The following is a 13,607-nucleotide window of genomic DNA, read 5'->3' as shown; positions in this document are numbered from 1 at the left end:
TAAACCGATATATATTTTCGTCCGATTTTAGCCCAAAGCCCCTATATTTCTTTCGATTTCCACGAAATTTTGCATAGCGTGCTGACTTGAGTTTAGAATGATGTGTGTAAGTTTCGTAAAATCAGTTCTGATGTGGATATAGCTTCCATATATATTTCGTTAGATTTTAACTAAATGACGCATCAAATCCCATATAGTTTTTTCGATTTGCACGAAATTCGGCATAGCGTACTGAATTGAGTCTAGAATGATGTATGCTAAGTTTCGTAAAAATCTGTAAAGATTCTATCTATATCCTTATACGAGTATGGTGATTAGCATCCCAAATACAAATTTTCTGTCAGGATGTTTTTTATCCATTGACCTAAATATCACGATGCACAGATTTATATATCATGCTAGGACCTTTAACATTCAGAAAGTAGCCCAGGACATTGTATGAAAAATTACTAATTACAGCCAAATTGGTTGGAAAATTTGATGAGGACCCTCAAAATACTATAAAAAGGACAGTACCTATGTGTGGAAGAAGGTATTATGTTCAATACTATTTTATACTACTGATCATTTTTTTCGGGAAAACTTTAAGCCTCCAAGAATCCGACATAAAAACCACAGTCATTTTCGATCGAAAATTCGATTAAAACTTTCAAAATACTGCAAAATGGTACGTAAACTGGGATATTCCGTTTTCATCTGAAAGCCCGAATCACTAATTATAACCACATGCGTTGAAAAATGTTGTTAGAACTTTAAAAAAAAGAAAATGGTAATGTATCAAAACGTAGATCACTATTGAATGTTTTTGCGAGGACATATTTTAACCTTAAAAAACCCTGAATGCCAATTTATGTTACTTCGGATCAAAAAAGCAACTGAAACCTTTAAAAAAGTATAACATGGAACAGCACCGGATACTATACTAAAATGTTAAAAATACGGTAATCTCCTCCTAAATATCGAAAATAGAAGGTACCTTTACATGGGGGCATATTTCAAAACATGGACCTCTATTAAAATTTTTCTGAGAGTAAATCTCTTAGCCTCAAAAAAAAATCGAAATGCTTAAAATTTTTCAAAATACTACAAAATTGATCAGTGCCGTTATGGGGAGTCCAAACCATAAACCCCTTTCTCCTCTGAAAGTCCAAAATCATATTGATAATGTTTGCAAAATGCGGCCAGGAATGCGGTCAAAATACCGTAAATAGGTCGGAACCTTTATATGGAGGATGTGCCATAACATAGACCTCTGTTAAAAATGTTCTGCAATGAAGAGATTTCATTCAGCAACCAAGAATGCAGAATACCAAAACATGACATCAATTTTAAACGACACATCCATCCGATTTTAACGACGTTATCCGGAAGTTCCGAAAAAGTTTTTACTTTTTTCACTTATAACGACTATTGCATATAGCGACTAATTTCGCTGTTCCTTTGACTGTCATTATATATGATTTCGATTGTATACATTCTTAATGAGAGTATAGATATGTGTTGTACACAGAAAAATAAAATTAGTGGATATGTAACCTGTTTTAAATCTGTAGGTCGTATTCATTCTTATCCCAATTTTGTTATTCTACTTGTTAAAATTGACTAAGGGTGTATTGACCTAACTTGGTGTCCAGCGTGTTCTTTAATTGTCATGACCCAATAAAAAGTCAATATAATTTAAATTTCGAAAAATTCAATTTATTATGTTTGTTTTTTATTTTTAATCCACGAGAATATTTTTTGAAACTCATATATAATCCAAAAACACATTTGTTTTTTTCTATTTTCAGAAAATTTTCGCAAACTCTTACAAGAATCGAAAACCGAATTCAATAATATGTTTACACGAACCTACGGTGTAATATATCAAAAGAATGCCTATGTCTTTTCGGATTTGTTCAGTGAATTGGAAAACTATTATAATCGTGGGCGAAGCGATCTCATAAATGTAATGGATACCTTTTTCAGTACCCTGTATCAGAAAATGTTTCAAGTTCTCAATGTCCAGTATACGTTTGATGAACAGTAAGTATAAAATAAAAAAATAATTTATGATATTATACTATATAGAGATATGTGAAACATTTAAGCCACCCAACGCTTGCTTTGACAATACGCCTTCAGTGAAATTTAAAACTCCCATGTATAAATTTCCACTTTAGCGTCTTTTCAAAAAACTGTGTCCATACAACGGTAATTTGAGCTTTACAACATAAACGCACTTCTGCTGTCCGAACACACAAATACACATTTGATGGTTTTCGTTGTTGTTGTTTTGGTTGCAGTTGTCTCCTTTTTGGACATTTGTTTTCCTTTTACTGTCATACGTACTTTGTGTGTCGGGCTACTTTTTAAAGTCATTCATAAAATCTGAACTGTTAACCGGTACTTTTGTGGTCAAATCATTTACAATGTTTGCTAAAATCATCGGATCGTGGACACCAACGACAACAACAACGAACTTGATGACTGACAGTCATGCAACCACACACATCAAGTCAACAACTTATACATACAAATATTGTATTATTCATACGACCATATATATTTTGATGGTCAAGTCCATGGCTATGAACTTAACCAACAAAAGGGCTCTGATTTTGTCACACAACAGCACAAGCCATGGCAGAACTTTAGAAGGAAACAGAGAATTGTTTTTTTAACCATTTTTGTTGTTAAACCCCGCTCTGTCATCAAAGAAATTAAATAGAAACGGCTCGTGTTACTTGCACTTAACGAACTTTTTTGTTTGTCAATTCTTCTTCCCAATTGCTGTAAAATGAAACGCAAATGAAGAAAAGAACTGACAAACGTTTCAAATTAAACTGTGAACTTTGGCAACCTTTATTTTTGCTTAGGTTTCTTTAACGCTTTTTTTAATAATCCTTTTTAGGTAAAAAATAAACGTTTTATTCCAAATTATTTTCTTTTAATGTGAAAAAAAAAATAAATAGGTTTGACTATTTGGTGGCATTAAGTGTCGTTGGTGACATTTCCTATGAATATAAAGGGATTACTTCCTTGGGATGACACATTTTACAATACCTTTAATGTATTTATAATACAACTTTTTAATGGGAATATCATGGGCCAAGCTTTTGAACGGAGTTGCAGACCAGAACGGCCAGAAGGGCTACAATATCTATGAAATAAAATGGGATCCAATTCTGGACTGTATAGAGGATATTTCATCATTTACATATTTTGGCCGGCCAAAAAGGCACTGGTTTTGGCCGATGTGTAAGAGCTGGCATTGTCACAATGGGGCACAATGGTTCAACTTCTGTCGTTCATTTTTCGCATTTTTTCTCGGAAGACTCAAGAAAAAAATGGCGCCCAATGTTGCTCAAACGGATTAGTAGTCACATGACCTATGAAATAAAATGCGAATATTTATCTTCTAAATCATTTACCACACACTTTATTCTCTATATGCGATTATAAGAAGTAGTCACGGGGGTCCAAGTCTGGGTTGCACACCGGTTTATCCATCATTTACACATTTTGGCCGGCCAAAAAGACGATGGTTTTAGCCGATATATAAGAGCGCACTTTATTCTTTATATGCAATTATAAGAAGTAGTCATGGGGGTCAAGGGCTGTACAGCGGATTTTCCATCATTTACACATTTTGATCGACCAAAACCGTGCTGGTTTAAGCCGATGTGTAAGAGCTCGCATTGTCATGGTGCACAATGGTTCAACTTCTGTCGTTAATTTTTCGCTTTTTGCCTCTGAAGACTCAAGAAAAAAAATGGCGCTCAATATTGCTCAAACGGATTGATCAGACCTATGAAATAAAATGCGAATATTTATCATAAAAATCGAAATACCACGCACTTTATTCTTTATATGCGATTAAAATAAGAAGTCATGGAGTCCAAGGCTAGGCTGTACAGCGGATACTCCATCATTTATACATTTTGGCCGACCAAAGAGGTGCTGGTTTGAGTCGATGTGTAAGAGCTCGCATTGTCATGGTGCACAAGGGTTCAAATTCTATTGTTCATTTTTCGTATTTATCGGAAGACTTCAGGAAAAAGTTTGGCGCCCAACGTTGCTCACATTAAATAAAATGCGAATATTTATCATCAATATTCTTCATATGACATTATAATTAGAAGTCATGGGGCCCAAGTCTGGGCTATCCAGCGGATACTCTATCATTTACACATTTTGGCTGGCCAAAAAGACGCTGGTTTGAGCCGATATGTTAAAGCTCGCATTGTCATGGTACAAAATGGTTAGACTTCTCTGAAAACTCCAGGAAAAAATTGTGGGGCCCAACGTCCCTATCAGTTTAGCCGAAGGCCCATGCTACCATTCACTTCAAAGTGCGTTTTTTCACAAAGAACTTTCGCTGGATTGATCTTTGAATATCTCCACGTTATCCAAATTTCTTCGACAGGAACATTTTTTAGACGATTGTCAAATTATACAGAATCCAACGAGTAGAAACTTATTTTATTTAAGTTCAGGGGTTCATTAAACATCGAAAGTACAATTGGCCAAAAATATGTTTAATATAATAATAATAATCGGGTTCTAAAATTTTATTTACTTACAGAAACTGCTCAGGTTCCCTTTGACAAAATCGTGTTTCTGTTGCATTAACTTTTATATACCTATAGTATGTACTCAGTTCCTGTTTAGCTATTAACCATTAATCTCCTATGAATGTTAGCGCTCTATTTGTCTCTATTTTGTTAAACAAACTTTTCTACTACAGATTTTATTTTGATTACAGTGACTTTCTCATATTTAAATGCAGTTGTCCCCTTTTTGTCTGCTTTTACACCTCTGGGGAGCATAGGGATCCAAGTCATGTAGGTTATTTTCATTAATCATTGTTTTTATTTCCGCTGAGTGGATGATTGGTGTGATGCAGCATGTCCTAAATAATGGGGCTACCAAATATCGTTATCTAGAAACAATGTCTCCTTGCGTTGCGTCCAGTGGTTTGGGTCCTTGCTGATGCGCAACATCCTCCAAAGGTGGCGATAACTCCGTACATTACTATTTTGTAATATCCCCATTTGTTGGTGTTGATTACAAAGTTGGTTATTAAAATGTAGGGGAACTTCGGAAGCATTTTATCCACAAAGCATCAATATGTCCTTGTGTTAGTTTCATTAATCATTGTTTTTTAATCCAGCTTTGTGAATGATTGGTCTAAAGTAGCCTGTCCTAGATAATGGGCTGCCATCTATCGTTGCCTTGTGTTTTATGCAGTGGTTTCGACCCCTTGCTTATTTAGTGCTTTCCGTCCTCCTATAAGGGCGCAATCCTCTGCCATTCTCATTTAGTGGTACCCTCATTTGTTGACGTTGATTCCGAAGTTAATTATTAAAATGTCAGGGGGCTTCAAATGCAATTTATCCACAAAGCATTAATATGTCCTTGTGTTAGTTTCATCAATCATCGTTTTTTAATCCAGCAAAGTGGATGATTGGTATAATGCAGCCTATCCTAGATGATGGGCTGCCATCTATCGTTGCCTAGACACAATGTCTCATTGGGTTTTGTGCAGTGGTTTCGGTCCTTGCTTATTTTGTGGTACCCTCATTTATTGATTTGATTCCGAAATGGGTTATTAACATGTCAGGGAGCTTCGGAAGCATTTTATCCACAAAGCATCAATATGTATAAAAGTGTCATCTGGCTTCGGTAGCATTTCATCTGGAGGGGATATAAGGCACTTTTTACAAATATTTGAAAACCAGTTTAAAAGAATTTTCCCAACGCTGCGATTCGAGCCAGGAACCCATCGGTTAATAGTCTAGCACACTATCAACAGAACTACGCAACCTATTGTCCTCAAGAATCTATCCTAAAAGTTTATGCACTTCAGTTATGACTGTGTATGATCTATAGCTTTTTCCCTATACATCCCCCCAAAATACATTCCACAGTTATTTTATTCACTTCAAATATTGCAAAGGTATTTCCCCTTTTCTCCATACTTCCGTCAAAAATGTACTTTACTGCCATCTATCGTTGCCTAGGAACATAGTCACCTTGAGTTTTGTGTAATGATTGGCGTCCTTGCTTATACAGTCAGGAGGCTTCGGATGTATTTCAACTAGAAGGGCATGTAAGCTTCTCTTTTTAAATATTCGAAAACTTTTTTGAAAGAAGGGTTTTCCCTGAACTGGGATTCAAACGCGGGAACAGCGCCACCTAACTGTTGGCCCCAAGAATCTAACTGTATGACCTATAAATAATTCCCTATACAATCTCCAAAATAGATTTCGCATTTATTTCATTCACTCCAAATCGTGCGAAGTTTTTCCCTTTTTTCCCATTTAGAATCCACTACTTCCGTCAAAAATTTCCTTTGCATTTTCTCTGAAACATTAAACCCCTTTTTTTGAGAATAACAATTTGTGTTGTTGTTATTGTTATTGTACTTTGTTTTAATTGTCAACCTTATTTTTTCCGCTCTGTATTTTTTGCAAAGAGGTTTAGAGTAGATTTCAGACGAATCGAATCGCCGCTGCTTAGCTGGCTGGCTGACTGACTGACTGGTATATGTTTGTTTTAAGCCGTATTTAATGCAACGAGTTAATGTGGCAGACTTACAAGTGCTGGCTGACTGACTGACTAAACTGATTGTTTGGTTAACGGGAGAGGGTGGTGGTGTGAGTTGGTGGTTCTTAGCCGGGCTGATACGTTTTTATTCGCAAACAGAAATTTATCACTTGGCCATTCATTCATTCCTTTGCTCATTCATTCACTTAAGTTTTGAGTTGTAGGAAATAAATAGAAGAAAGAACAAATGGAAAAAGTGTCACACACAAACAAAGCAGAATATCCCTTGTTGTAGCTCGTGTTTTTTTCAGGGTTCTGCTTCACAGAATTTTAGTTTCGACTTGTTTTTAACACATTTATGCCCTACAATAATATCCATCTATACATGGATGTTGTTGTTGTTTCTGTTTTGTGTCATAAGAAAGTCGAAACAAAATGGCAAAAATAAAACACAACTAATGTCGTATTCGCTGATGTGTGTTTTGGCATTAAGTTTCATTAAACTTAATATGAGTTCGTTCGTTTTGTTGTTGTTGCTATTCTGTTTTTATTTTATTTTTATTATTATTTGAAATGCAAATTTTCCATTTGTTTTAACAAAGCTCTAATACTTCCATAGAGAGATTAATTTTCACATACATATTCGTACGTTCGTATAAACATATATATTGTTGGTTGTCATTATACAAAAGAAAATTGGAACTAATTTTCTCAAAAGATGTCTGTCCTCTTTACTGACTATATTGCTTATATTATGGATATCAACGACAGTGTCCTATATCTAAAGGTTGTCGTTGAACACTTTAAAATTGGCAACTAAGAAAAATGATTCTGAAAATTTCGCGATTTTCCAATTGATCCTGCTTATATTATGACATGACATCTATTAGTCGTTAAATTGGTTTTAATTCCAGCTCGGTAGATGTTTGGTCTGATGTAGTCTGTTCTAGGTGATGGGACTGCCATCTACCGTTGCCTAGAAACAACGCCTCCTTCAATGTTCCGTGGTAGTTGGGGTCCATAACACTTTAAAATTCTTTCAGACTTCGGTTAGACATGTCTGAACTCTATCCCAAGTGTTTAACATAAATCATACATTGGCTACAATATACATGTGTGGTTGAGGCAATACAAATCATCTGAATATTTCGTATAGGACTATCAAAGTATCTAAAATACCCAGTACCTAATAACATATAGAGTTTAGTTTCGGTTTTCCAATGTATCCTGGTGGTATTATGGTATATGTTGTCCGTAATAAAAGCAACATCTAACTCGATTAGGCGATGTAATAGTTTCGCTATAATGGTTTTTATTCCCGCTCTCTAGATGATTGGTCTGTTGTAGACTGTTCTATATAATGGGACTGTCATCTACCTTTGCCTAGAAACAACGCCTCCTTGATTTGTGCATGGTGTTGCCATAAACACTTTAAAGTTCTTTCAGACTTCGGTTATACCATAGACAGACGACAGCCTTAATTTGCATTAACAAGTTCTTAATTTGAATTAAAATTTACCCTTGACAGACGAGAGTTTCTGCATTTATGAACCAGTTTTTTGTTTCAAAACTATTGTTTGTCTGTGTGTAGGAAGAAAATATTGACATTTATTTACAATATTTTTTAGGATTACATCTTTTTGAAATTGATACATGACAGGAAGGAAAACTAACAGCTATAATGAAGATAAAACAGCTCCAAATTTGAAGAAATGTTGAATTTTGCCTTTATTTCTAATTTTTATTTTCGAAATGTAAACAAATTTGACAACAATCAATTTATTTTCTACAGCATTGCCATATTGAAATTGCTTAATTCAGTATAAATTCAGTTTGATTTTGTGCATTAACAACACATAAAAATGAGGATAATGTACAAGTTAATTTGAATTAAGGCTGTTAATGCAAATTAAGGCTGTCGTCTGTCTAGGCTATTAGACATGTCTGAACTCCATCCCAAGTGTTCAACATGAATTATATGAGATCTACTATTAATATTTCTGGCCGAGGCAGCACTTAGTGTTGCCTAGCGGCTTTTGATATTTCCATTGGAATTTTTGAAAATCGAAGTCTTCAAAAGCCACAAATGGGGAATTAAATATATATGCATATGAGACCGAAACCAAAACAGCTATCGGTTGTATGGGTCTTCGAAGACGAGGCAAATTCAACGAATGTTATAGAACATTGAAGACAATGGTCTACTGTTTCTTTGGCAAAACATGGACATGATTCTTCTGAGTGTTACAGCACATTTTGTAATACCTAAACATCGGTCAGGACCCTTATATGTTGTCTACATTAAAATGTGTATTTAAATTGAATATTCAGAGAGAATTAAAAAAAATTGCAGCGTGTGGTAGTGGTAGTGGCGGGGTTTATTTTTTTTTTTTTTTTTTTTTGTTTTAAGTTTTCTATTTTTTTATACCATTCACCACACTGTGGTACAGGGTATTATGTCTTTGTGCATATGTTTGTAACAGGCAAAAGGAAACGAGATAGACACATGGTTCCTTTTGAGAATATGCATAGAATCACTTTCTAAGTCGATTTATGCATGTCCGTCCGTCCGTCTGTCCATGTATTTTTGTGAGCAAAGTACAGGTCGCATTTATGATCCGAATTGGATGAAATTTGGCACAGCTCATTTGTTTGGCCCAAGGACGAACCCTATTGAAATTGGGAATATATATATTTAACCGTAACCCATATATATATTTAACCGATTTAATGTAAACGGTCCCTATATATCTTTCGATTTGCACGAAATTTGGTACAGCCTAATCATTTAGGTCTAGAATGATGTCTGCCAAGTTTCGTGAAAATCGGTCAAGATTTAGATATAGCTCCCATATATAGTTTCGTCCGATTTCATGTAAATGGTGCCCCAAAGTCCCTATATACCTTTCGATTTGCACGAAATTTGGCATAACGTATTGAATTAAGCCTAGAGTGATGTCTGCCAAGTTTCGAGAATATCGGTCCAGATTTAGATATAGCTCCCATATATAGTTTCGCCCGATTTCATTTAAATGGTGCACCAAAGTCCCTATATATCCTTCGATTTGCACGAAATTTGGCATAACGTACTGAATTGAGCCTAGAGTGATGTCTGCCAAGTTTCGAGAAAATCGGTCCACATTTAGATATAGCTCCCATATATAGTTTCGTCCGATTTCATGTAAATGGTGCCCCAAAGTCCCTATATATCTTTCGATTTGCACGAAATTTGGCATAACGTATTGAATTAAGCCTAGAGCGATGTCTGCCAAGTTTCGAGAATATCGGTCCAGATTTAGATATAGCTCCCATATATAGTTTCGCCCGATTTCATGTAAATGGTGCACCAAAGTCCCTATATATCCTTCGATTTGCACGAAATTTGGCATAACTTACTGAATTGAGCCTAGAGTGATGTCTGCCAAGTTTCGAGAAAATCGGTCCTAAATTAGATATAGCTCCCATATATAGTTTCGTTCGATTTTATGTAAATGGTGCACCAAAATCCCTATATATCTTTCGATTTGCACGAAATTCGGCATAACGTACTGACTTGAGCCTAGAATGATGTCTGCCAAGTTTCAAGAAAATCGGTCCAGATTTAGATATAGCTCCCTAATATATAGTTTCGTCCGATTTTATGTAAATGGTGCACCAAAGTCCATATATATCCTTCGATTTGCACTAAATTTGGCACAACGTACTGAATTGAGCCTAGAGTGATGTCTGCCTTGTTTAGTGAAAATCGGCCTAGATTTAGATATAGCTCCTTTTTATTATAGATTGATTTTAAGTAATTGACGCACCAAGGAACCAATAGGAACAAAACGTTCTGGAATTAGTTTAACCTAACCTGTGACAAGTTTGTTTGAAATCGCTTAATATTTGGATAAAGCTTCCATATATATTTTCGCCCGATTTCAAGTAAATTGGGCATCAAACTGCTCATGTTAGTCAGATTGACATCAAATTTTGCACAACTTACAAAATTGAGCCTAGAATTGCGTAGTTGCGTTTTCTAGAAGTACAGATATAGCCCAACGGATGACCTATTTATATTTGTTTGAAGTCGATTTACATACTTTTGTCCCATTGTAACAAACGAATGACATGTTTATGGATAGATCTAGGTAGATTCACATTTAGATAAATATCACATATTTTATTTCATCCAATTTTATGTTAATAGTCCTGTTTAATATACCCATAGTGGTGAAGGGTATCATATAGTCGGCCCCGTCCGACTTTACTCCTTTCCTTACTGGTTTTTTTTTGGGTTTTCTTCTTATTTACTGAAATGTTCATGTTCTCACCATATACAATGTTGAACATTTGGTTGAGTTTGTTCTTCGTATCAACACTTGATTGATATATTATATTTAGCATTTATATCGAAATAATTTGGAAAATACATATGGGAATTTTGTAACACCATTTCGTTTGCAATAATGAAATAATGGAATGCAAAAATAGTCACAATAGAATGGGATTCCTCGGTGGTTGTTAGCAAGAGAAACAGTTGTCAATTAAAAACACAGTAGCAAAAATAACAAACACCATGCAATGGAATGCTTTTGTTTTTGTTAAAAATGAGAGAAAGATGGAAAACAAACGCAAAGATGTTGGAAACTATTTGTGATATTAATGAAATTTTTACATTTTTTTGGAAAAAAAAAATATTGTATTTTCCACGATTATAAGAATTTTCACTTGTATTGAAAGCGAGTTATATGTACAATATGTAAAAAATTAACTATGAACCAAATTATGAAAATATTCATATTTTTCACATTGATGTTTTTCTGTGTATGTATTTGAATCCAAAATAAATCCTAGAGTGCTCAGGATTCATTTGATACTCCGGGTTCTTGAATTCATTTAGAATATAATAGTGCCTTAAAGCTTCCCAGTGGCGTTTAAAATATCCCTTTAAAACTTCCCAGTTCTGTACAACTATAATTCTTTTCCTGTACTTTTTCATATTTGTTCCTAACATTTAATTTAATTAATTTCTTTCTTTTATTCAGATACCTACAATGTGTCAGCAAATATATGAAGGATCTGAAACCATTCGGAGATGTACCCGACAAACTATCCGTCCAAATTAAAAGATCATTTGTGGCAACAAGAACCTATGGTCAGGCATTGAGTACGGCGGCGGATATTTCCAAGCGGTTAATTAATGTAAGTTTTTCAACACAAAATCATGTGCTATTATTTTGTTTTATAAAGAAATTTTAAATAAAAAAATACCAATCAGCTGTTATTTTCAAAAAATATTCCATGACTAATATAGTTTTTCCTAAAAGTATACTACATTTATTTATGATTTGTTTTCTCTTTTCCAGATACGTTTAAATGCCGATTGTACATCGGCCCTAACCAAAATGCAACACTGTGGCTCGTGCAAAGGTTATACGGAAAAACCCTGTACGAATTATTGTGTTAATGTCATCAAAGGTTGCCTACACTATTTCAATGAATTGGATACGGAATGGGAGAATTTTGCCGGTGCTATGGATAAGGTGGCGGAACGTTTATTGGGCTCTTTTAATATTGTTATGGTTGTCGAACCAATTAATATTAAAATTTCCGAAGCCATTATGAATTTCCAGGTTAGTAATAAAATTGGATTTTAATTTCCCCCAAAAACACAGAAACAACAATTACTAATTTAACACCTCCATTTAAAGTAAATAACTACTAATAACTAATACACACATGCGCCATACGATTAATTTGTATGCAAAATACTTTAGCTAAAATATGTTGGAATCTCACACAAAAGTGTATTAGTTTGTGCGTGTCAAACACTAATCGCGAAATTTACATAGATATAAAGGCACAGTGGGAGGTTTTTTCATATATAATAGAGTCCACTAATGGGGGAAATTAAAAAATCATATCTCAACCAAAATACCAAAAATTAAATTAAAACCCCAAAATGCCAAAGCACATGCAGTTTGATTCAGGTGTGGGAGAAGTTTCTCCCCAATAACCTTTTGTCTGTCCCTTATATACAAAACGATCATTAAAGAAAAATATGTTTTCTTTTGTCTCAAAAAGACAAAAGTTGACTTCTTGTTTTTGTTTATCAACAACCAGTTAATGTCAAAAAAATGATAATTTTTTATTAAGCTTTTGCATATATCTGTAATGGGTGCCAGAGTCTGTGTGTGTGGATGGGCCTACTGCCTACTAATTTATGTATATGACTTCTACAGCTTCTCGTTTTTTTATATTAAAACAAAGTTACAGTTAGTGGGGGCGAGCAATATTTAGTATATTGACAAAAAACAATAAGATAATTAAAAAAAACTGAAAGATAATTTTTAAACGACAAACCCTATTAACCATTTAAAAAATATCAACCAATTTGAAGATATCTCTAATAATAGCCCAAAAAAAACTTTTTCGTTTGTCATTTTTTTGTTATTAATTATTCTAAACAGGTTTCAATTTGAACATCACCTTTTGCGCATTGTCTAAATAAATTTATTTATACATACATAAATATATCTTTCTTTATAGCAAAATGAGTGTTTGTTTATTTGTTTAATATATTTTTTAAGCACAAAAGTGTGTTTGATTATTGCCCATTTGAAGAAGTACCGAAATCTGTTTGCAAAATTTATTATTAACGCCCGCAACAATAGGTGTACCGCCGCCGAAGTGTACAAATAAATTTTCAAATTTATTAATTCAAAATCTCTGCAAGATAAAAGCAATAATAATAAATAAAAACGTATTTATATTTTGATGTTGTTTGCCATTATTCATTGATTGATTAGTAGAAGATGTTAATATTTTTTGCTATATATTCAATAATATTTGGAGAGCATTTCACATGCATTAGAGGTTATGTTATTTGTTTAATTTGTAGGACCCGGAAAATATTTTTTCAGAAAATAGGTTGATGTGAGAGAAATCTTAAAAAAAACCAGTAAGGAAAGTAGTAAAGTCGGACTGGGCCGACTATATGATACCCTTCACCACTTTGGGGATATTCTACATATGTATCCTAACAGACGTAGCCTTTTCTAAGGCGATTATTTGGTGTACAGTCAACATCAATC

At 34.2% G+C, this 13,607-nt stretch overlaps 1 protein-coding gene across 1 annotated transcript; it reads left to right on the top strand.

Annotated features, from left to right (window-relative positions):
* Positions 1 to 1,788: 1,788 nt before the first annotated feature.
* Positions 1,789 to 12,146, top strand: LOC133338597 (glypican-6-like; the record flags this gene model as incomplete). The annotated part of the gene is made up of 3 exons (XM_061546766.1): positions 1,789 to 2,025; positions 11,559 to 11,715; positions 11,880 to 12,146. Coding segments are annotated over exons 1-3 (612 nt in total), but the record flags the coding sequence as incomplete, so codon positions are not given.
* Between the last annotated feature and the right edge of the window lie 1,461 nt (positions 12,147 to 13,607).

The sequence above is a fragment of the Musca vetustissima genome, unplaced genomic scaffold (assembly GCF_032173495.1).
Source record: "Musca vetustissima isolate MV318-11 ecotype Yass unplaced genomic scaffold, APGP_CSIRO_Mvet_v1 utg17518, whole genome shotgun sequence".
In the NCBI taxonomy this organism is placed as follows: Eukaryota; Metazoa; Arthropoda; class Insecta; order Diptera; family Muscidae; genus Musca; species Musca vetustissima.
Note: the sequence above shows the minus strand (reverse complement) of the source record. Positions and strands in the feature narration are given on the sequence as shown.